The sequence below is a fragment of the Calonectris borealis genome, chromosome 1 (assembly GCF_964195595.1).
Source record: "Calonectris borealis chromosome 1, bCalBor7.hap1.2, whole genome shotgun sequence".
NCBI lineage: Eukaryota > Metazoa > Chordata > Aves > Procellariiformes > Procellariidae > Calonectris > Calonectris borealis.
In genome coordinates this window covers 121,893,369-121,917,568 of record NC_134312.1, presented here as the reverse complement: position 1 = coordinate 121,917,568, position 24,200 = coordinate 121,893,369, and the positions used below count along the sequence as shown (strand labels likewise).

Below are 24,200 nucleotides of genomic sequence, written 5' to 3'. Positions count from 1 at the left end.
TACTCATACAAATAGAGAGGATACGAAACAATGAGAAATGCAGAAGAATGAAAACATGGACTCAAAATATATAGTTAAGAGATTTGATTATGATATGCGCAGCTCTCAAACCCATCCAGATGTCCCCAGCCGGCAACCTGATCCTCAACACCGTAGCCAAGATTTGAAATCTAAAAAGTCAGAATGCTGAAGATGGGGTAGCAGGGCTTATGGAAAAAGAAATGAGAGTTGTGCGTAGTTAAAAACCTTTAAAATAATAACGATAATAAAGAAACATAAATGTGGTTTCATGAAGGAAATATATACACAGCCGCAAATTATGAAGTCTGCCCTTCAGGACATTACATTCCTCATGCAAGTTGCTGAGTCTGCTCAACATAAATAGGTGTAAAATACACTCACCGGCTTAGTGACTTCAAGGATAGAGTCCCATATGTGATTCCCCACCAGTGAGTCTTCTACATATGTATACTTTTACAACAGTAAATGCGAACTGGGCAAGACATACCTCCCTATGAGTTTCACCATAAGAGTTTTAAAGAGACAAGGCGAAAGTCTGGCATGACAGAAATCTATCATAATTTTTCCATGAGATTCATCCAGAGCCAGAATTTTACTAGCAACCCATATGCATGTAAATACTATTTCCTCTTCGTTCATTACCTATCATTTGCACATTCTTTTTGGATTCTCAGAAATACATTTCTATTGCTTCCCATTCACTTTCACTCTGTATTTCATGTACCAGTTCAGTGCCCTTCATAATATCAGTATCGCTTTGGAAGCAGAATGTCAATTAACTTGCACTTCCACACCAAGTTAAATGTTTGGATTAGTAAGCTACAAAATAGTGTAGGTTTTAAATAAGAAGCAGCTATTAGAATAGACTTACAGTTAGAGAAGTGACTTTTAGGAAATGTTTTCTTGACTTGATCTGCTTCCTTTATGCAGTCAGAGGCCAAACTGTTTATTTTACTGGCAATCCATCTTTATTGCTTGTGCTGGCTTTAATATTTCCATTCAAACAATCCACATTAAAAATGAAAAAGAAAATCCAAATAAGGTTACAAACAGTTCATTTAAAGGGGATTCGAAAGGCGTCCAGCAGAGATCTTTTTTTAAGGGTCAGAAAAGCATTACATTTCAGGGCTGAAAAACCACCTTGCCACTGATGAATGGGACGCTTTACTCGACACGGCCAAATCCCCGTGGTCAATTTGCGGAGCACCTACCTCCCGCTTAAAAAAAAAGGGAAAATCCTGGCCCTTCTGATGGCAAAGATAACTTACCAAGCGTGACGTGACGCAATGATGTCTTTCTAAGTCAGCAGCCGGCCAGCTGTCTCTTTGCTGCTGCTCCTACTTTTCCCATGCTCCGGCAGAGCGGAGCTGAGCAGCCAGGCCAGTTGCACAGCCGCTATCGAGTCAAAGGGCAAGAGCGAAGCTTAGAATAAACACGTTGTTTTCACTCGCTTGCTTGAAGTGCTGCCAAATCTCTTAACATTAGCGCACATAAATCGGTGAGTATCATGAAGCCCGAGGCCCGAGCAGCTGGAATCTTGTAGTTGTTACCTGAAATCGTAACGTCCAAAAAAATAGCTTCCCCATTCCTCGAGGCTATGTGGAAAATCTCAAAAAACACAACCATAAAAGTACGACTAACATCAAGGAAAAGAACTCCTAATTATTTTTTTCTTTAGTTCTCTTTTTTTATAGTCATCTCAAATTTGCGGGGGCGGGGAATGGAGTGTCTTTCTCGAGATTTTCAAACATGCTGGTTTCCCAAGACTGTGCCAAAGAGAGCACTCATCGATTCGAGAGGTAAATCCTAAAGTTATTCAGAGGGGAGGAAGACTATGAAGATAAGCAGCTCAGTGCCCAGCAGTAAACAACCGTACAACAGGAGCTAAGCAGCCGGAGGAAGGTTGATTTTTCTCTGCCCAACGGCGACTTTCAGGAGGTGGGAGTCGGGGAAAAGAGCGATGTTCCTCCCCTGGACAACAGCTTTGAAACGGTTCTTCAGCAAGGACTTGAGAGAAAAAGCTCCTGCCTCCTTCTCCTTATCCAGTCGCCAAGAGAAAAGGAGTTGAAAAACACCGAATCCTTATGGCTAATGGGAGGGTGATATAAAGATGGAGGCCATTGACTGGTGTCCAGAGACAACAACCTGGTATGAATTCCAGCACCATTCCACTTCCCAGCAGCTGGATTTCTCACCAGGGTGGATTGCTGGTTTTGGACACCTCCCCATTTTTTCCCGTCTGTTAACAGTCTTCCACTAGTAAGTATTTGGAACAGTTGTAAAGCTTTTTTTGTATCTAAATGGCCTTGCCATTGCCTGAATGCAGTTTCAAAATTGCTGGCATTTCTGCGCAGACTATCTGAAGTGTATTTTTGCCATGCTGTTAATAAGCGTTGTGTCTCCTGGGAGAACCTCAGCTAGTTCAGAGTTTCTAAACGACGTGCACGCTCGACACAGAAGATGTAAGAAAAAATCTTTCCCATTTTTTACTAGTTTTTATTCTGAGTTGCTCGGTAAATAGATCTGATGTACAAAGAGAAAGTTGGGACCACTAACTCCTCATCTATAAAGTGAGGATGAGAACCCAAGAAATTATGCGACTTGCCAACGGTTACGCAGGCAGCCAGGGGTCCCACAAATGATCCAGAGCCAGTCCAATACCTGAGTCATAAGGACCATCCTTGCTCTCAGTTCCTACATTATCCTTCTGTTTTCTACATTCCGAACTTCTTTCCAGCTCCCCTCACATTTCTCCCAGTCCTCAAACAATAGAATATAGCTCACTTTTAGGGATACCCCAGGAGAGTTTGGGAAACATCAATACAGTTTAGAATGGCCTAGTCTGGCATGATTTTAAACTCAATTAAGCGTAGGAGATGCTTTCTGGAAGAGGATTGCATGAAAATGAGAAATGAAAGTGTCAAGGGGTGGTTCTTTCGAGTCCCTTTCCAAGCCTCCAAGGAAAAGTAACTATTGCCCCCTTCTTTGATACAAGACATTAGCATTTGCCTAGTACAAGGTGTGTTGTGGCTTGCATGTTCCCCCTCCAGTGCTAGATAGATGCTGTCATAGATTTTAGAAACCAGCGTATCTCCACTGTGCAAACAGCCCAACGGAATACCAAGAGCACCTCATAACCATGGGGACAGGTAAGACAGAAACTGAAACTGAATCAAAAACTCAACCAACAAAAAAAGAAAGCATAAATAATCTTAATTAGCTTGTTTTTTACATTACTGGATATTAACGGCTTTAGGAACTATCTATCCGGACTTGATAAAACACTCAGATTTGAAAAGGGCTACTGCCAGACTGGAGAAACAAAGACGGCATGACTGCTGCTAGGAATTTTAGGCATTAATTTTAACTAATAGACATGACATGAGTTCTGTGAGTATTAGAAGTTAACATGCCTTTAGGCTGTATTCAGTGATACTACAGATTTACAGAACCATGTCCCTGTTCATCTATTTTGCAGTTAAAAGTTTGTTGAGAGCACAGGGGAGCCCAAAAGAAATTTTGAGAGCTGACCCAGTGTCTCCATACACTGTCCCAAAGTTTGTGGGATACTTTATTACAATAAACACACATGCTTAAGGTTATATCCCTAACTATACATTACACAGTCTTTTCTATCCCAAAGCTGCCACATATCCTGAGACTTTCAGAGGTGGGTATGAATTTCCAAGTGGAATTAAATGTGTGTAGGCAAAAAAATATAAGGGAGCTCAAAAATACATGCAGATTATATTGCGAGTGGTATCATCCTGAGATGAACACTGAGGATAATAGGTAAGCACCAAAACCATAGAATCATAGAAAAGATAAATAAGTATTTATAATTCCGTGAAATAGAACCACATGAGAGGAGAAGGATGATCTGGAAACTTGACAGGATATTTTGTTTAGAGTCCTAAGAGTTTAACTAAAATCAACCAGAGTTTAGAGGAGTTTCTTGCAAAGGACAAAATTAAAACACATAAACAAACAAAGGCACATTACAAGAACACCATGATAGTAAAATGAATCACTCAAACATTCAAAGCACCTGTACTAAAGTCTCTGTATTACCCTCATTGTGTTAGCTCCTTTTGCCTAACTGTGTATGCAAACAACAGCATACAATACAGAATAGCATAGGAGGGTTATAAATCACACGCATATAGCAAATACTGGGGCTAAGAATGATTCCAAGACTTTTTTTTTTGTTTTTACAGCAGGACACAGTGGGAACCTGAACCTGCTCCCCACTACTGTCGCTGGGTAGCATCTTGAGGAACAGATGTCTCCCAGGTTCCTTCCCATTCATATGGAAGATTCCACGCTAAAAATTAGGAAAATTAACATAAGCCCCCTTCTAGCATGTTATACCTTGAAGCATAAGCTATGGGGAGGAAGACAGACAGGGACCACTTAGGCAACCTGCGTGGCTACAGAACAGAGTAGGATGCGCCAAGGGTGCACTGTGACCACGCAAAGATGCAAATAGACCTGGAGCATGTCGCACAAGATGAGCCTGAAAGAACTGAGTTTATCTAGTCTGAAGAAGACAGTAAGGAGAACCTTATTACTACCTTCAACTACCTCCTAGGAGGGTACAGAAAAGAAAAAGCCAGGTTTGTCTGAGGTGTGTAGTAAGGATGAGTGTCAGAAAACCAAAAACTCCAATTAGATAACGGGTAAAGGTTTTGCTTACTGTTTTTTTTTGTTTTGTTTTTTTAAATCGCAAGGGTGTTAAAATGCTGGAGAAGGCGACCAGAGACATTGCAGGATCTCCATCCTTGAAGATATTCAAAACTCAACTGGATAAGGTCCAGGACAACCTGCTCTAATTTCACCTGCTAGAGAGCAGAGGACTGATTATGTCAAGAGGTCCCTTCCAACATCAATTTCCATGATTCTAATGTTACGATGCTACAGGATACTGTGAGCATGCTTTCTACTCACTCTGTCACTGCACAATAGTCATCAACTGGAATTAAAACTATTTGGAACAGACAAGTGGCTCTCTCACCAGCTTCTCCTACTCTTCCTCCCAAATGCCACAAGATCCCAAAATCTCACCAAAGCATTTTATGAGCTTTGGGATGCTGATCAACATAAAGCTTAGAAGTCTTGCTCTTCTGCAGATCTTCAGCAGACTTGGACAGTCTGGTGACTGTTCTTAGCTCATGTTCTCATTACTGTGAGTAGCTGAGAGAAGAACTGCATGTCATCCTGAGATAGTTGTGGTGGGTTGACCTTGGCTGGATGCCAGGTGCCCACCAAAACCGCTCTATCACTCCCCTCCTCTGGAGCTGGACAGGGGAGAGAAAAGTGCTCATGGGTCGAGATAAGGACAGGGAGCTCACTCAGCAACTACTGTCACAGGCAAAACAAACTCGACTTGGGGAAAATTAATTATCAATCAAATCAGAGTAGGATAATGAGAAATAAAAGCTAAATCTTAAAACACCTTCCCCCCACCCCTCCCTTCTTCCCGGGCTTAACTTCACTCCCAAGTTCTCTACCTCCTCCCCGCCAGTGGCACAGGGGGACGGGGAATGGGAGTTGCAGTCAGTTCATCACACGTTCTCTCTGCTGCTCCTTCCTCCTCAGAGGGAGGACTCCTCACACTCTTCCCCTGCTCCAGCGTGGGGTCCCTTCCACGGGAGACAGTCCTCCACAAAATTCTCCAACGCCAGTCCTTCCCACAGGCTACAGACCTTCATGAACTGCTCCAGCGTGGGTCCCTTCCACGGGGTGCAGTCCTTCAGGAACAGGCTGCTCCAGCGTGGGTCCCCCGCAGGGTCACAAGTCCTGCCAGCAAACCTGCTCCAGCGTGGGCTCCTCTCCACACAGGTCCTGCCAGGAGCCTGCTCCAGCGCGGGCTTCCCATGGGGTCACAGCCTCCTTCCGGCATCCACCTGCTCCCGTGTGGGGTCCTCCATGGGCTTGGTGTCTGCAGAGCTGTTTCTCTCACATACTCCCACTCCTCTCTCTGGCTGCTGTCGCGCAGCAACTTTTTCCCCTTCTTAAGTATGTTATCCCAGAGGCACTACCACCGCCGCTGATGGGCTCGGCCTTGGCGAGCAGCGGGTCCATTTCGGAGCTGGCTGGCATTGGCTCTATCGGACACGGGGGAAGCTTCCAGCAGCTTCTCACAGAAGTCACCCCTATAGCCCCCCTGTTACCAAAACCCTGCCACGCAAACCCAATACAATAGCCTTAAAACTTCTCATCATTTTTTTATCACGTTAAGAGCAGACTCGACATAACTACAAGTAGCTCAGATGATGGCATCTCGTGTGATGGAAGAAAAGACTAAGGGCAGATTTTTTATTGCTTATGAGTTTACAGGAACCCAGACAGAGCGAGATGCACTGAATGCATTTTGATTGTTGAAAGTTGGGGATATATTGTGTAAGATCTGTAAGTGCACTCAGTTAAAAGTCTCATTTCTCAAATCTAAAATAAATCTTGAAGATAGCATTACAGATTGCAGTGCTTACCATGACTGGATGCCAAAAGAGGCACCACGAGGACCAAAAAAATCTTGACCTTGTGTCGTGGTTTAACCCCAGCCGGCAACTAAGCCCCACCCAGCTGCTTGCTCACTCCCCCCTGGTAGGATGTGGGAGAGAATCCGAAGAGTAGAAGTGAGAAAGCTCGTGGGTTGAGATAAAGACAGTTCAATAGGTAAAGCAAAAGCCGCACACACAAGCAAAGCAAAACAAGGAATTCATTCACTACTTCCCATCGGCAGGCAGGGGTTCAGCCATCTCCAGGAAAGCAGGGCTCCATCACACGTAACCATTACTTGGGAAGACAAAATGCCGTAACTCCGGACGTCCCCCCCTTCCTTCTTCTTCCCTCAGCCTTATACGCTGAGCATGACTTCATATGGTATGGAATATCCCTTTGGTCAGTTGGGGTCAGCTGTCCCAGCTGTGTCCCCTCCCAGCTTCTTATGCACCCCCAGCCTGCTCGCTGGTGGGGTGGGGTGAGGAGCAGAAGAGGCCTTGATGCTGTGTAAGCACCGTTCAGCAGTAGCTAAAACATCCCTGTGTTATCAACTCTGTTTTCAGCACAAATCCAAAACACAGCCCCATACTAGCTACTGTGAAGAAAATTAACTCTAATCCAACCAAAACCAGCACAGCTTGTAATGACTAAAGTGATCACCACAAACTCTGCTTGCATGACTACTTCTGGACCTCGGATTAGTGAGTTTTTGACCGCTGGGTTCATAAGTTACTTTTGAAGGATCTAAGTGGAAGGAAATTATGAAAAGCAATTTTATTAACAGGAAACTTGTTTGCTACACCAAAAAAACCCCCCAAAGGACTTAAAAGCTTGAAAACCACTCCCTTTGACAAGGGAAGTAGTTGTTTCATGTTTTTAATGAGAAGTTAGTGGATTCCACTTGCCAGATTTTTATGTACTCCCACAGTAACACGCTACTTACACTGAAAACACCACTTAAGTTTATGCTAGTTCTGAAGAGCTGGTTTTCACAAAAACTAAGCCGAGACTTAATTTCTTTCTTTCACATTTGAGGTTTTCCAGGAATTATGTTAATATGGATTATACATTCTTTAAAACAAGGTCCCTGACTGTATCTGACAAGTGCCTAGCACAGCAAGACAAAGTTACTAACGTCAGAGAATTTGAGCATATTGTATCACATCCTGCTGGAAATCTAAATGCTAGCATATGACTCAAACACAATAACATCTGGTAATAGCCAAGTACAAAAAAAATGAAGCTTTTTTCATTGAAGTCCAGGAAAACACAACAGTGGGAAAAAGTCTTGGTGCCCTTCCTCACATTATCTGCCACTCCCAGAGCAGGCTGGTTCACTGAACAGTACAAACCTAAGACACGCACCGTATGTACCAGAAGAGTTATGAAGTTACTTGACTTCCAGGTTGATTTTAGAGGTGCAGAAAAGATGACTGGAAGACACCGAGACAGGATTACACAGACAGGAAGGGCATTCACCATTAATTTTTGCTGTAATCGTGAAACAAGGGTAGCAAAATGCCTAGCCCAAATACAGATTAGAATCGCCTTAGCTAGAAATGCAGCTAAGGAGAGCGCAGGAGCTGAAAGCAAGACACACTTCTGTTTCAACCCACTCCTCCTTAGCTGACTAATTCGGTGTTTGTAACACCAGCCCTCCTTAGAAATGAAAAGGGCACTAGGTGAACAAGTCTGACTCCAAACAGCTAACAATCACAGCTACTGTGGGTAGATTCAGTAAATACATAAGCAGATTAATGGACTACGTTCAACTTTTACTGTTTAGATTCTATCTGATAATTTGCAGCCTCCTTCCGTAATCACAAAACAAATAGTTAGGAACACGGTTCAGCACCAACGCAGATCTAAGTTACAGGGTTCAGGTTACTAGACGGAGTCTCAGCTAATAACAAAACACAGCAGCTTTACTGGGGCCCTCCGGTGGGCCCTTAATAAAGGAAGACCCTTTTCCTTATTCTTTCATGTTTTTAATGTTAACAGCAAATTTCTTTCCCTTTTACAAGAACAGCATACGCGGTACCACTGGTGTCTCAAAGTGACTTTCTGCTCTTTATTCCTAAGCACGTGGATTTATACATTTGCTGATTTCATAGTTAGAGTCAGTAATATGCTTTTTAGTTTTTACAGGACAATAAAATTGCTTGCCAGAAGTTCCCGACTTAAAATGCTACACAGCAGATTGATGTAGGCCTCTTGATCCTTCTTACCACATTTTTGCCAAGTTGGAGTATAAAATAGCTGTTCTACTAATTGCACCCAGGGATTTGCGTCCAATATCCAGATAGACTACTAAAGCTGACTCCGTTTTCCCTTTGATCTTGCGTATTCTGTTGCTTGAAAGAATACAGACAGGTGATGGAAAATGCTGGAGCTATTGCAAGTACAACTGCTCAAAGACCAATTAACACCAAAAAACCCCAAATGAACAAGAAGCCAAAATGGAACTAAACCCACAACAGCTGGTGGTCATCAAGGCAGTTTTCCCAGAGGGCAGAAGACTGTTACTAATAGGATGGAAATACAAAATTTACTGAGACCAACTGTAACCACTGATAACATATATTGAGAAGTGCCTCATTTCTCACATTTTCTGCAGAGTGAGAGTGAAGCTGGACAGCAATCTTAACTTTTATTGTGGAAAAAAAAAAAGTGGGAACTGAAATGTAGTCCCACTGAACAATTAGTACCAGGAGCTGATTTTAACATAATGCTATTTTCATCACATTTAAAAATAACATTCAAGTGATTCCACCCATAGAAATACGTTATTTCTCAGAGTTTAATCAATGTAGTATATAGTTCATTAAGAACTGCCCACTGAGATTCCCTTACATTTTAAATTATTTCAAGTACTGCAGAACCTGGATGTTAGAACCCCCAACAGAAGATTAAATGAAGCTGTATGTTCTCCCTTTACAACAGCAGAGGTTTTTGAGATGTTTCAATCACATTACATAAACTTACATTCCTCTACTAACACAAAACATACACTCTTGCCACAGGAGACAAACACTTCTTATACTGTTTCCAGCCAATGATTTTAACTTCAAATCCAGAGTAAACATAACCTCTTCAGAGCTGGGAACATGTTTGTGTGCAAGGAGAACAGCCCGCTGCATTACAGTGAGAACACCACCTACTAAAATCACGGCACATACCGAACAGACACATGCACAAGGGCCATTATGTTCTTTGACACGGTACTGAAAGAATGGTCAGTATCAAAAGTTTGGGGACATTGAAAAGTCAAGATTCTTTTACACTATCACCAAATAACATATATTGAGAGGTAGAAAAGCTATTTTTATTCAGTGATGGTTCATATGCATATATTCATGTCCCTGAAGAAGTGAGGGACGCCAAGAACCAAGAAGAGCTGTTCAAAAGCACAAGCATAAGTTATCATGCATTTATTTATTATTCGATTTATAATACAGATGAAGCAATAGTGCTAAATAGAACAATTTATCATTCTGCCTGGGCATTTGTTTTAAATGTGGTTCTTTCAGTGCCTTGGTGATGGTCTTCCAGAAGATGGCTGAGGCTGCCTGAATTTTGAGAGAACCGCAACAGAATCAACAAAGGTATAAATGTTATACTCGTGATGCTGAAGGTTCTTGTAAGTAGAATTATCGAATTCTTCTGGAGCAGGCTCAGCAGCTGCTGTGGTCTCTGTGAAAACAAACAGTAACTGGTGACTACAAGGATGCCACACCAGAGGGCAATATTCTTAATTACTGAGCCAACCTTCATACACTGTCAGATCCCTCATTCAGTTTTTTTTTTAAAAAACAAAAACAAAAAAACCCAAAACCTCAGCTACTATAACAAAAGGATAAGTTTACTAAGTTCTGCTGGTACCTCGTCCGATCCTAAAGCAGCACGTTAGTATGCAGTAGGGGAACAGGAATCAGTACAAGTCATTTAATACAGCACAGGTTTTCAAATCCAAACTACCACCTAATGCTGGGGGAGGACAAGGCAGAACATTTCATTTATATTTTGAAGACATGTGTCTGCATTTCCTGGCTTTTTCATAGTTGCCTTGGTTTTCACTCCAGCCAGAGTAGATGACATTCTTAGCAAGCCAGGAGAGGCAAAGAAGCAGTACAAATGATGTATCATCATGTCAAACCACGAGATACAGCTATTAGAACTACTTTACAGATTGAATTTTTTCCATGGGGAGAAGTGATGGAATTATTGAGATCTCCACAGTTTAATTTCAAATGTGGTTATACTGAACAGTAATATATCAAGAGCCTTTGATGTAAATTTCCTTTCTTCTAAATATAATCTTCTAAACTTTGTATCAGCTCCTCTTCCTAAAAGAATAACCTAATAAAGTTATTCAGGACTCCTTACTTCACATTAAAGCCAACATTAATTCTTACACTTTTAGAGTATTATGCAAATTTAGGCAGTACCATTTACATAAAAGGTTCCTGTTATGGGCTGATTTTACAACCAAGGAAATTGCAAGAAATAAAGCTTTACTCCCAATATTAATTTATTCTCATATACCCAGAGTTTTAACAATAGGAAAGACAGAAGTATAATCTAGCAAAAAGCTTTGTCATATAAATTTGTATATAGTGGTTTAGGTTAGATCGTATTAAGCTTCTTTTTGCAATACACCCATCTACAATAAAAATGCAAGAACTCAAGCAACTGAACATCAGAATTTCCCTTTAATTATAACATAATTATTGCCATGTAATGCTATCAGTTTAAGAGCACGTATCCATAACATCTAGCAAGACTTGCTTATAAAATGCAATGTAGTAAGCCATGGTTTCAGCAAAACAACACACACAACCTACGAAAGGAAATATCCCTGGGCCTACTACTCAGTTCCTACTGAGACAGCTTATAGGAGACAACACTACAGATATAAAAGCCAGATGATGGGGTCTTTGCTGCAAATAGCCCCAAGAACAGGCAAGCGTAGGCAAGTGTACATTCAACCTGCAAGAGACAGTTGTTCCAAATTAAGAGACAGATGCTCAGGAAGAAAAGCAGATGGAGTGTCATTTTTTCCTGCCCAAATACACTGTACATGGCTTCTTGAAGGAAAAATTTATCTCTGAGTTCATCCTCCCCATACTTCAGACTTCATCTATGCTTTTTCTCTTAAAGAGCAAGCATTTCACAGGATGTTCTTCCGAAATGAATCAGAGTTATATTTCTGCGTTACCATGCTACTATTTTGCTACTTAGCAGTTAAAGTCAGCAGTTTTTGCTGACTGCTTAGCATGCCTGTTCTACAAAGTGGATGACATCACTTTAACATCCAGGTTTGTAATGGAAAAAATTGCTTTTACAACTCCAGTGTGCCTGCTGCAGAGTTTGCAGATGAACAAAAGAACAGGACAGAAGTACAGATTACCGAAGATGATGATATTAACTGTGAACATTAAACATGGAAAAGCAGTAGCTGTTCTCAAAGGCGGCCTCAAAAGGAAGAAAGCACAAGATACGCCTGGAGATACCAGTGACGCTGTTGAACACGGTGTAACTAGGTTTGACTCTTGGCTACCCCCTGGCACCCAAAGACATTTCACCAGCAGTAAAGAGGTGCCTGTACTAACCCCCAGCCCTCCTACAGCCACTGCAGCAGAGTCCGCTAGTCGGGGCACAGCACATACCCAACAGAAACTTTCCTGCTGTCACAGCCTTACCACCTCCACAGAGCAAGAGGAGCTCAACAGCAAAAGTGCCGTTTTCAGCAAAGCCACGTCCTACCCAAAAGGGTTTTGCTGGTGTGGTTATGATGATGATGATGGATCTGAGGCACAGTGGTACTATTGCCCCATCGATATAGATCTGCAGGAAAAGTTTGTCACATGGTCTTAACCTTACTCTGGATTTACAGCATCAGAGTAGGGGAGGCTGTTTCATAGATCTTCAATGTGTCGTAATCCTCACCTTGATTAATTAGCACATTCTAAGACCGAGTCCTCCCTCTCATACTTGAAGTTAACTGAACTCATTTTTGGGGTCTTCATATCAGCTTCAACGTGAGAAAAAAAATAATGCTTGAGCATCTAGAAGTGCACTGTGGATGAATGGGGAGAAAAGTATTATCTGTAGATAACCACAAATAGCCTTTCCCGATTTTTTTTTTTTTTTACAGAAAGCTTCTGCTGCTGACTGCAAGGAGGAACAAGTAAATGAAAATGTCACTTGCAAACAGTGTTGCATTTTACCATTTGAGTTGCAGTCAGGGAAGAAGGTAAGCTTAGCTTCCAACTCTTAAAACAGATCAAATTATGAGCCAACTAACCGCTTAAAACAGAAGGCAGGTCTTTTACTCAGCACTGTATCCTGGAAACCGATGCACAAAAGCAATTATTTGTCACTTAACCTGGTTAGACACTTCACAGAGTCACAGAATGATTGAGGCTGGAAGACACCTCTGGAAGTCATCTGGTTCAAGCCCAAATACTCAAGCAGGGTCAGCTAAGAGCAGGCTGCCTAGGACCATGTCCAGACAGCTTCTGAATGTCTCCAAGGATGGAGACTCCACCACTTCTCTGGACAACCTGTGCCAGTGCTTCATCACCCTCACAATAAAAAAAAGTGTTTCTTGATGTTCAGGCAAAACCCTAAATTTCAGTTTGTAACCCCGTGCCTCTTGTCCTGCCACTGGGTACCACTGAAAAGAGTCTTACCTCTGTCTTCTTTGCATTCTCCCTTCAGGTATTTACATACATTGATGAGATCCCCCCCTGAGCCTTCTCTTCCCAGGGCTGAACAGTCCCAGCTCTCTCAGGCTTTGCTCACAGGAGAGATACTCCAGTCCTCTCATCATCTTAATGGCACTTTGTTGGACTCTCTCCAGTAGCTCCACATCTCTCTTGACCTGGGGAGCCCAGAACTGAACACAGCACTCCAGGTGATCTCACCAGGGAAGGATGACCTCCCTCAGCCTCCTCGCAACACTCCTCCTCCTAATGCAGTCCAGGTTACCATTGGTGGTCTTTGAGCCAGCAATGTGCTCTGGCAGCATGTTCAACTTGCTGTCCACCTGGACCCCCAGAGCCTTTTCTGCAAGGATTATCACTTGAAGGATGATATCCAAGCAGCTTCACAATTATGCTGCTTTTACTTCCAAGTAGGCAAATTCTTTAATTCAAAGCAGCAACCAGAAGGGGGGTCTTAAGAATGGTATGCTGCCTAATTTGAAAGGCAAGAATGGTGAGCCACCACAGATCAGGACAGAGGGTCATTTGCTATTGAAATACACAGAATGAGATAGTAGGTAAGTTAACAGGACGGGTAGTGAATAAGAAGGGTAAGTTAGATAAGCAAGTATAGCTAGGGAGATGATTACATGGTGCACGATGCTCTTTCCTAAAACATATCACTGTCTCCTCCCCAACTCACTACAAAAACTGGGTTATAAAGTCAGCTCTGTGCTACTTCAACACGACTTGCTTACAACCTACCAATCTCAGAATCAATACCTGTTTCTGGCATTACACTATGATTTCTTGAAGTCTGCTGAAATCTGAAACACTGCAAGATTTAAAAAAAAAAAAAAAAAAAAGAAAAAAAAAGAAAGAGAAAGACAGCAGGATTTAAGCAAAAATCAGATGGCATCGAATTTGGCTCAGGAGAAAGGCGGCTACCAAATCCTCCCGAGAAAAGAGGGAAAACAAGTTTTGTCATATAAAACCCATGATTTTGCTCACAGTGGAAACAATCTTGTTTTCATTTTATAACTAACTGGTTTATGAAACTATAAATACAGTGAAACGAAGACTGCTTCCTTTCACAGCATAACTGGAAACTGAGTAGTACTGAGCTCTCATAACAATTAGCAATAAACAAGAATTTATCTTCCAGAAAGTCACTGCTACACGGTTAGCTTCAGTATAAAGATCAGAGAATCATGAACAGAGACTATTTGTAAACCCTTTTAAGAAAATTAAACCCTAGCCCAGATGAATCAATACAGTTCAAACAATTTAAAGTTGTACCCTCTATTGTGCTTCTTTCTCCAGGCTGGGCTCCTGCTTCCTGAATGGTCATCTCCTTTGCTGTAGTGCCCATCACCAACATTGTGCTTTCAGAAGTCACTTCTTCTAGTTTAGAAGCAGTTAGTACTTCTGCTTCTGACTCCTGTGACTCCTTCACCTTTTTTTCTTCTCCTCTGGATACCAGTTTTTGCTTTTTGTCTTCCTGAGTCACTGATGAAGCTTTCAGCTGAATAGCTGCTACTTGGGTTCCAATGGACTTTTCCTCCAAATAATCAGATTTATGAGTGACATCAGTCAGGTCTTGGCTCTCAACCATGCGTGGTTCTAAGACCAGCTTCTGCTGACCTACTTCTTTTGGAGTTGCTTTTACTTTGGGGTCTCTTGCTTTGGATTTTGATGTTTCATGGCTGACTGATGTTTTAGAAAATGCAACCCGCTTGATAGGAGACCCATCAGTTTCTGTCTTCCATGGCTTTGGCTTCTTCTTAGCTACATATTCTTTGTGGGATTTCTGGGACAAGTTCTCTTTTGCTAGCATTGATGCCTTTACTGCTATGTTCTCAGAAAAGACGGAATCTCGTCTAGGAAACTCAACTTTGGTTTTAATGGCAACTTCTGAATCATCATCATCATCTTCTTCCTCGGAATCTGAGCTAGAATCTGAATCTGAGCTGGATGAAGACGAAGCTTCTTCCTCAGCTAACTCTCTCCTCAAGCCTCCTTCTGTTGCAGGTGTAGTGAGGTTTTCCTCCTCAAGGGAAGAAACAACTACTCGCTGAGGAAATGCAACCACAGTTTTTCTTGACATGAACATCCTCATGTCTTCAGCAGAAGGTTTTGAAGCTTCCTCGAGGTTAGTATTAGATATGCTCTCACCTTTGTTTGCAGATACTAGGAGAGAGCTAGAAGATAACATTTTAGGAAATTCAGCTGGTGCCTTGATGGCTAGCAGCTTGGTGCTTCCCTGTGGTGCCACTACATCTAGGAAATGGCATAAAGAGGATTATCATCATTATATCCGACACCGCTGTTAATTAGTGATCTTAGTCATACAATTTTAACTTTCTGAGATAATCTGGTACAAAAAGCAAATTGAAAGAAGTTATTATACTAAATACAGGCATTAAGAAGCAGAAGTTTTAAGACATTTTAAGTTAAAGAAACCAGAGTTCTAGTTAACACTTAGCAGTTTTTGCTGCTGCGATGCTGAAACTCATGAGATAATGCCTTTTGCTCCTTGCTTTGCCAGACTCCTCGCAAGAGCTGTTTTTCTCTGTGCTTCAATTCTGCATCACTGAAAATGGTTTACAGACACCTTCCTATCTCAGATGAACATTAAGACAGCTTGTTAGCCGAGCTCTTCAAATATGGTACTACAGAGATAATATTTGTCTATGAACAAGCAGGGAAGCAGAACACATAGTAAACAGACATAGCAATAGCCAGCTTCTTGCAATAGTTATCTTTAAAGCAGTAAGGAGGGATGACTCCCAAGAGACAAAGTAGCGGAATAAGAGATACCTGAGGCCATACATGAAAGTATTACTTGTTCATATGTCCATGTGACCTACCAACTGAATTGTGTCTAACACAGTTTAACATTATTTCCCCAAAACTTTATCTCCTACAGTCTTCACTGTCTCCACTTCCTATTCTTGGTTTGAAACGTCTTTGTAAAACAAGTCTTAGAAGATCTCCTAATGTTTCACGTTAGCCTGCCTTTATTTCTTCTCCCTCATGGATACTTTCATTAAGCTAAATTCTCCAGACAAGAAGCCAACAGTTGAAGAGAAAGTAGCAACTTTCAGGCCCTTTCAGAAAGTACCAAATACCCTGTGGATGCTTGTGCCAATGATATCCTCAAGAGGCTGATCAACAGTGTATACTGTTGTGGTTACAGAAAACAGGAGGACAAAGAGGACTGGGAGCACATTAAGAAGATACACCACCACTGAAATTTGCTATAGCAAAGCCAACTCCATTATGAGTTGCACCACTTCCGAACAGCAGTGTAATTCAACAGATTTCCAGTCTACTGTGCAGAAAAACTGTTTGGAAACCCAGATCTACTTCATAAAACCATAAACTAGATGCATTTTTCCCCCTTACTAGTATTTTACAGTAATATCTTGTATGATCCAAGGAGTTACTATAATTAATTCTGAATAAAAGCAAGTCTTTAGCAATGTCCAAATGAAAACATCACAGAAGAGACAGACACATGAAATTAAAAGCCAAGTATGTAAGAAAGAAATACAGAGTTCTTAACATAAGTACAAATGAAAAAAAATATTTACTATACAAGTAATACTTTTTGAATAATTTCAGACACATACTTCTCTCTGCCAGACGGAAGGTGCAGGGCAGGGAGGGAGGGCAGGGGGAAGGAAGAGGATGGGCAGCCGCCTTTGAAAGAAGCCTGACTCCCTGTGCAGACTGACACAGCCAAACAGCAGCCTGTAGAAACTAATGCGTGAGGAAACACCACTCAGGATTGAAGAGTTCTTCAAAGAAGTGTACAGGAAGGTGAAACTAGCACAAGAGTGCCCAACGGGATGACAGACAAGTGAAAGCTGAGCAAAAGTTGAAGAAGTATTAATGTTAAGACATCCTAAGAAACCAAGAAGGCAGGTAACATTCAATTTGACCGTTAACAGTAGGTGCTACTGGAAAAATACTTTAAACAGTAATATTTGGGTACATGAAAAAGATACGTTTCAGCTTTTAATCATAAAGCCTAATAAAACTGGTACAAACACTTTAATTAGGGTACTTCAAACTTTGTACCACCTGATCTGTATTTGCATCGCTTTGTCAAAAGAACAATACATCTAAATCAGTAACAAGAATATTATTCCCAGATACATTTTTACTGATGCTTGTAACATCAGTATCATTATCAGAACATGTTTAAAACATGTTAGCACTCAGAAAGGTGGCACTCAGAAATTACAGGTCTATTCCCCATCACTGACTTCATAAGTAAACATGACCATTTTATCGAAGCAAAGAAAATTTGCACACCCTGTTCCAGCTAGAATCTGAAAGACAGCTGCATGCTATACACCTTAACTAACCTTAACCATTTGCAGGGGAAGCAGCTGGCTGAAAGAGGTGGCCTAACAGGTCTCCTGACACCTTCTGAAATCAGAGCTGCACGACAATGAATCTAGAAACTGATGCTAAAGTACACCTCAAATATACTTACAATAATGCAAAAAAAAATTTATAATAAAAAGCGATTCGTTGTTCAATCAAGCTTATATCAATCTATGCAGCAAAGACTTTCTTAATGGAACAACCAAGCTTTTATTTGCCCTGACATTTAAGAAGCTAACATTAGAAGCCAAAAGTCTGCATTCCAACTACTCTTTCAGTGATCTTTTCAACAGTCAACAAGTCTGATTATTCCTACATATGGTCCCATGGAGCTTTGCTGTTTAAGCACCTGGATCTCTAATTTGGGATAGGAATCCTACTCACTGGATCAGTGAACCTCTATTTACAAACAGGATTTTGCACAAGATATCCCTCTCTGAAATTTGTATTCATGTTTTAACTTTGCTCAGGGACAGAAGGGGTTCAAACACTTCTGAATGTCGAATGCACTGCAGCATCCAAACCCAGGTCCATATATTGCCTTGCTTGCAAACCTGTGAGGCAAGAAGCATTATAGCTAAATTTAACGCAACAGGGCTGTGGTAGTTTTCTGCAGCTTCTTGACACTGTTGCCTGGAGCAGATATTCGGATGTTGGAAGTCTTTCTTGGGATGCTTTTTGACCCTCATAATCCAAAAATTTCAAAAGACAAGGGGGAACATCTAGAGTTCAAAACAGGTTTTGCCCCTCATTAAAGAAAGTAACTTGCTACACTCATTTCCATCAAATTTCAGGCAACTTGCAAAGCTTCTTTATATTAAGACAAATGTAACTAACACTCTCCTTAAGTCTGGTCAAGCATCACAGCAGCTAACATAGTAAGGTGAAGGTAAACAGGAAAGAAGTGTCAAGCTCGTAGCATGACCTATGAATATAAATATATCCCATGCAGACCCATTCCTACCAGACCTTTACTTTTAATTTTCTCAGTACGTTTGAACAGAAATCCTTGTTTACATGGTGATGGCCTTTTACTTTCTTGGCTGACGTAGCAGCTGTTCAGAGATGTTGCCGTGAGCATTTCTAAGCTCTTCCTGCCTATTTAATGACAACCAGAGGGACCTGAACTTCAGATGGGCGCTCCCCAGACCTACAGGCAGATGAATTTTTATGGTCTGGGTGCAGAAACCTCCCGAGGCTGGCAGGCTGCAGGGCAAGGCGGTTAGCTACCCTGCTGGTTTAGCACCAGAAAAGGAGGCTCTCCTACGAGCAGCCGTGCGCCCTTTTGCTTTTATTTACACCCCACCACCGCTCAGGACGAAATAAGCATCTTACTCGTTGGCGGTGGCATCGTCCCGGAGCCCACCGGCCTGGTGCAGAGCGCCACAGAAGGGGTCGCCCCTCGCAGCCCCCGGGCCTCCAGCCGCAACACCTGCAAGGCACCGTATAAAACGAATGAACGAAGCGGGACAAAAACGACCGACGGGGACAGGGAGCCCCAGTTGAGGCCGGGCGCCCGCACGGCGCGTGCGCGGAACCACCGCCAGCCCCGCGCATGCGCATCTCACCTCCCCGGGCCCGTTGCGCAGGTGCCGGCCGCCTCGCCTCAGGCACCTGCGCAACGGGCCCCGGGGAGGTGACGTGACCGGCCCCGTACGCGCTACCGAAAGGAACCGAGCAACCGCACGGGGGTAGGGGCGACCCAAGGAGCTCCTCCCTGCCCCTCCATGTGGCGCTCACCCTGCCCCTTACCTTGCGGCTCGCCGCCCGCCCGCAGCCTAGCAGCGAGGGAGCGGCCATCTTGCCTTGGGCTGCGCAAACACTGGGGGCGGCTCCGGGCTTTCCCGGTGGGCGTGGCCTTAAGCGATGAGGCTCCGCCTCCGCCCGGTGGCAGCCGAGCCCCTTCCGGAGGGGTGGGTGTTTGCGGGCTCCCTCACGGTGTCTCCGCCGCCGCGCAGGCGCAGCACAGCCCGTACGTCATTGCCTCGTGCGGTGACGCCTGTACCCTGCGCCCGCACGTGGCGGTGTTGACGCATGGAGGGTGGCGGTGGGGGGCGCAGCCCCGGTCCCGGGCCGGCGCTGGCGCTCCGCGGGGCGCTGATGGCCGCCAGCGGCGGCGGCCGGCTCCTGGCGGCGCGATACAGGGAGGCCGGGTCAGTGCCGGGAGGGACGGCTGCGGGGTGGGGCCTGCCCCGCTGACGGGCCGGGGCTTGGCGGGGCCGAGCGGCAGAGGCCGCCCCGCTGCTCGCTGCCGGGGGCTGGCCGCACGTCCCCTGCGGCTTCCGCAGTGAGTGGCGGGGCCTTCCTGCGCTGTTGGCAGCCGGGGGAGGTGGTGGGAGCGTGCGGGAGGCTCTGCCTGCTCCGGCCTCTCGGGAGAGCCCTGCGTGGCCGGGCGCAGGCCTTCAGGCGTGCCTTGTGTGCGTTTTCTGTTACCCAATACCACTTCAAAGCTGTTTAGTCTTGACGGTTTTCTGGCACGATTATGCACCATGAGATGCGCGTCACTCGTATGTGAACAACAGGGTAAATGCTAGTGACAAATATTTAAGTAAACTACCTGTTTGCCAACAGGCGACAGTTTCTTTTTTTTTTTTTGGCATGTGTGTATAGTCCAAAGTTTTAAGCTTCTACCGCACCTGTAGCACTTTGGGAGCCCATTTCACAGGAGTGGTTCCTCGAGATAGGGGTCGGTTGTGCAAATAACCACGAAATAATAACATGTTACAAAAGAGTTGACACTCTTCATAGTTGTGGTTGTTCTAGTTCCAGGGTTTTTAGTCTGTTGTTTTTTATTTGCAGTGATGATAGTCTCTTCGTGTACGATTGCATCAATGCAGAGAAGACCTTAGGAAATAAAGGGTGAGAAAATCTGCTTAGGCAATCTGCTGTTTTCCTAGAAGGTGCATCTCCTCCTGAGGTTATGTGGCAGTGGAAATAATAAAAGAAAGTCACAGGATGAATCCGTGATCAGGTGATGGCTAGGTCGTTCTTGCTAACCCTGATGGATATATATGTATGTATTTTTTTGTTTCTGTTTCATCCCCGAGGGGAGGGAGACTGTACACCTTTTTCTTTCTTAAAGAAACACCAATAGTATAATCAATGATTCTGTAGGACTCTTCTTGGTCAAGACGTTTACAGGAAAATGCTGCATTTTTTATTAGACCTTCTAAGACAGAAAAAAACCCACAAACCAGTTACATAACTCGTCCTTCAGGTCTATTCTCTATGTCATGAGATTTCAAAACCTGAAACAGTCTTTTTCTTAGTTTAAATTCAACCACTGGACATTGCTTTACCTGTAGGCAATTTTACTGTTTTCCCCTAAATCTGTATCAAGATCTGCTAGCAAAAACCCTAGAGGTTTTTTTTTTAAAGCAGGTAATGATACAGGCTTAGATCTTACATCAGTTTCCTTTTTCTTGGCTTTTTTCTTTGCATTAATTTTCAAGTTGGCTCAACATTTTAAGCACAAATAAAACTTTTAACATTGTACTTTGTTCTTCATGCTCCTTCTTGATGGTGTGAGAGCAACCTGCTCTTTTTAAGGATTTCAGTAACTCTCAGGTTGTGAGCTGTTGTTCCTCTTCTCTCTGTTAGGCAGGATGGAAAACTGACAGATAAAGGAAGTGATGACATCCTAGCTTTTGCCTTCTCCCCATCAGGAGATTATTTTGCCTTGACAAATGACAGCAAACGTCTGATTTTGTTCCATACGAAGCCTTCTTGGGAATGTGTTAGCGTCAGGTAAGGAAGCAGGATGTTGCATGGCACTTCGTTATGGATTTATGGCTGATTAATTTAAGAGTTATAAAATAGTAGTACTTGGATGTGGCCATTTGTTATCACTAAGCTGCCTCTTTTTTTTTTTCCCTTGTACTTGCTCAAACAAATTTAATGTTCTTGGGAATTCAAAGATGTTTGTCAAGAAGCAGTGCGTGGTATGCCCCACACCAAGAATGGGAGTGCAGATGTTTATATCAGTGGCCAAGGAAAGGATAATCTCTTTTCTTATTCCAAAAGACAGTATTTGCATCTTTAGGAACTGAAACTTTACCCACTTCTAGTGAACACTAAGGTTGGGCCTGTAAGAATGATACTGAGCAGTTTAGTGAATGCACTGTTGATTTGGAGGAGAAGATGTTTTGGGGAGTTTGTGAACTCTCTTAAAAGCATATCTTTAAAGATGCTGCCAACTGTTTCCCTTCTGTAGTATAGTCCTCTTGAGAAAACAGTCTGTAGCTGTCCACCAGAGGTCCTCCAGTTACAAGTTTTCTGCTGCTGCTTGTGACAATTGTCTGTAAAAAAGAGGACCATGAAGGACTTCCAGAGAAAGTACCTCAGCATGTGATGTCTCTGCTTCTGGTGGCCTCTGACAAATGCGAGCCCCTGGTTGCAAAACAAAACGGAGTCTCTGTCAGCTTGGCTGTGTGGGTAGGGTACATGATGGACCTTTGGTGGGTTAACCAATGTTGTAGGGAGTAAGTAATCACCAAAAAAAAAACCAGAAATGGCAAATTCTGTTCATTCTGCGTTCTGTCTTCCCTGCTGCTCTGCCCTGTGTGTCTTGCCCATAATATGCCATGGGATAATTGTTTGATGTTTCAGTTTTCTGCTAAAAGATCAACTAGGACCACAGCTGGATTTTTTGGGAATGTCACGACCTCTTACTAGGAAACTGGGAATACAGGCAAAAGGGTCTCTGTGTGAAAAAAAGAATGCCAAAGTTGAGCTATGTAACTTGCATCAGTGTTTTGTGGCAAGCTTTATGAAAGGTTTCACACGGTGCTAGCTTTTTTAGTCAGCTCATTTTAGACAAGGGGAACTTTTGAATCTTTGTGTTTAAGATCAAAGGCAGTACAATGAACTTGGAGCAAGACTTTTTCTTGTTGGCAAGGTAACCTGTTTTGAAACTGTGCTGCCTGAGCCTGCAATGTGTTAGCAGGCATTCTTGTCCTATACATTTCCCCATTGTTATGGTGTTCCTTTAAACAGTCACTAAAAAGTATTAGAATTTCTGTCTTCCTACCTGAAGTACAGTATATTGTTCTTTTGCTAGACGGTCACTGAATTTCAGAGTAGGTGTACAGAAATGTCCATGCCCTATGGTCCCCAGTATCCACAGTCCTATGTTAACACACAGGACGTAGAGGGGTTTGGAAAAGAGGTGTTATGAAAAGAGAAGAATAACAGTAATAACAATAGCTGTTAAGTTGCAGAAGCATTTTCCAGACTAAGTGATTAAACCTTTTTTAAAACTTGTTTTCTGACATATATGGTCCTTACATTTATCTGAAAAATTGTAAGAAAACCGTTACCTGCTACACTGGCAACTGGAACTATAAGATACAGGCAGATGGTGAGGGAAAGTCAGAGTTCAAGTTCAGGGCTTTGCCTGCACAAGGTAGCCTGAGACTATGGCTCTCTGACCTTGGATGCGGGGAGGAAGAGTCCTTGAAGCTCACAAGGAAGGGCTTCCTTTTGCAGGACGAAGTGGCAACTGGAGAAGTAGTTTCAACACAGTTTTTAGATGTACTGCTGCAAAGGACTTTTACTAGGAGAACTCCTACCTTGTTCTTCTCTTTTCTGCATGTTTAACTTGTATTTTTATTATGGAGAGTGCAAGAAAGTCTACCAGCTTTCTCTAGAGTACTGGCAGGCTGCCTAGGCAAAATGCTGAGTTGAGAAAGTACCTAAGCAAAATGCAGGCATACAGCTTTAATGGTCTCCTTTTTTTCTCCCACCCCCCAGGTGTTTGCTATTACATAGTTTAGTCATTTAATAGGTCTCAAAAGTGCTCTTTCAGTCCCATACCCTCCCTTAACATTCTTCTCATTGCTGCTATTTCAAGAATGTTGCATCTGAGAGCTTTTTGTCCAGTCTCTTGGTCTGTTTAACTGGGTCTGAATCCAGACTGCTGAAGCTGCCATCCAGAGCTGTTCAAACTGTGCCATTTTTCTTTCAGGTCCGTGAGCAGGAGATGCACTTCCCTGATTATTACAGCTGCAGAGGATAAGATTCTGGTTGCAGACAAGTCTGGTGATGTCTATTCTTTCTCAATAACAGAACCCCAAGCAGATGGAAAACTTGAGCTGGGTCACTTGTCTCTGCTATTGGATGTGGTAAGTACACGCCTCTGTGTAGTTAGTGTATAAACCTGCATTCCTGCTTGGGTTTGGGTCTTTCATTGTTGCACTTGTCCCAGATTTGGGAGTTCCTTTTTTATATAACTGAAGTATGCGGTCTGGATTTCTTCCTACTGAGCTTACCAAAGGGTTATCTATTCTGGGAGTGTGAGTGTTCAAAAAGTCTTCATTTTACAGGCGCAGAAGATTTGGTGATGGAATGTATATGGGAATTCACCCAGTCTGTCATGTCAGTTGAGTGATTCAATGTGATAACTAACTTTCTTTTTAAGACACAGTGGAACTTCCGCCTGTACCATTGGAGCTCAGTGGCTTTCACTGGACCCAGTAGTCAGTGTTGCTTGTCTGAGCGAGAAAGTTACTGTCATAAAGATTTATGCTTTCATTGTTGGTGGAAAAGCATGGCTTGATGTTTGCACCTGCC

General features: G+C 42.9%; 2 protein-coding genes across 7 annotated transcripts in view; one reads left to right on the top strand and one right to left on the bottom strand.

Moving 5' to 3' along the window:
- Nucleotides 1–9,941: 9,941 nt before the first annotated feature.
- Nucleotides 9,942–19,470, bottom strand: NDUFV3 (NADH:ubiquinone oxidoreductase subunit V3). Of its 5 annotated transcripts, none has more exons than XR_012677171.1 (5): nt 19,383–19,470; nt 18,966–19,062; nt 14,532–15,512; nt 12,475–12,604; nt 10,152–10,218 (listed from the first exon to the last, which is right to left on the bottom strand). XR_012677171.1 is itself a non-coding variant. In XM_075173200.1 (4 exons), exons 1-4 carry the CDS (start codon nt 19,428–19,430, stop codon nt 10,052–10,054), a joined length of 1,293 nt encoding a protein of 430 aa, XP_075029301.1. In that variant the 5' UTR covers nt 19,431–19,470; the 3' UTR covers nt 9,942–10,051. The 5 variants fall into 5 exon arrangements, 2 of the variants coding, with proteins under 2 accessions (XP_075029301.1, XP_075029309.1); XR_012677174.1 differs by lacking the exon at nt 10,152–10,218 and adding an exon at nt 12,305–12,372; XR_012677170.1 differs by lacking the exon at nt 12,475–12,604 and having other exon boundaries at nt 9,942–10,218; nt 13,221–15,512.
- WDR4 (WDR4 tRNA N7-guanosine methyltransferase non-catalytic subunit) overlaps nt 19,331–24,200 on the top strand; it is a 21,896-nt gene continuing 17,026 nt past the window's right edge. The window contains exons 1-4 of one of the 2 annotated variants that reach the window (XM_075173165.1): nt 19,331–19,602; nt 20,430–20,489; nt 21,231–21,377; nt 23,596–23,752. In XM_075173165.1, coding sequence (XP_075029266.1) covers nt 19,358–19,602; nt 20,430–20,489; nt 21,231–21,377; nt 23,596–23,752 — 609 coding nt within the window. In that variant the 5' untranslated portion in view covers nt 19,331–19,357. The other variant, XM_075173174.1, reaches the window with a different exon arrangement.

What these genes read in the sequence shown, in the direction of transcription:
- NDUFV3 (XM_075173200.1), bottom strand. Translation starts at nt 19,430, where the DNA reads ATGGCCGCTCCCTCGCTGCTAGGCTGCGGGCGGGCGGCGAGCCGCAAG. An exon ending in GGCGGGCGGCGAGCCGCAAG is followed by an intron (nt 19,063 to 19,382) that starts GTAAGGGGCAGG and finishes GGTGCCTTGCAG; the next exon opens with GTGTTGCGGCTGGAGGCCCG. An exon ending in GACGATGCCACCGCCAACGA is followed by an intron (nt 15,513 to 18,965) that starts GTAAGATGCTTA and finishes GCCATTTCCTAG; the next exon opens with ATGTAGTGGCACCACAGGGA.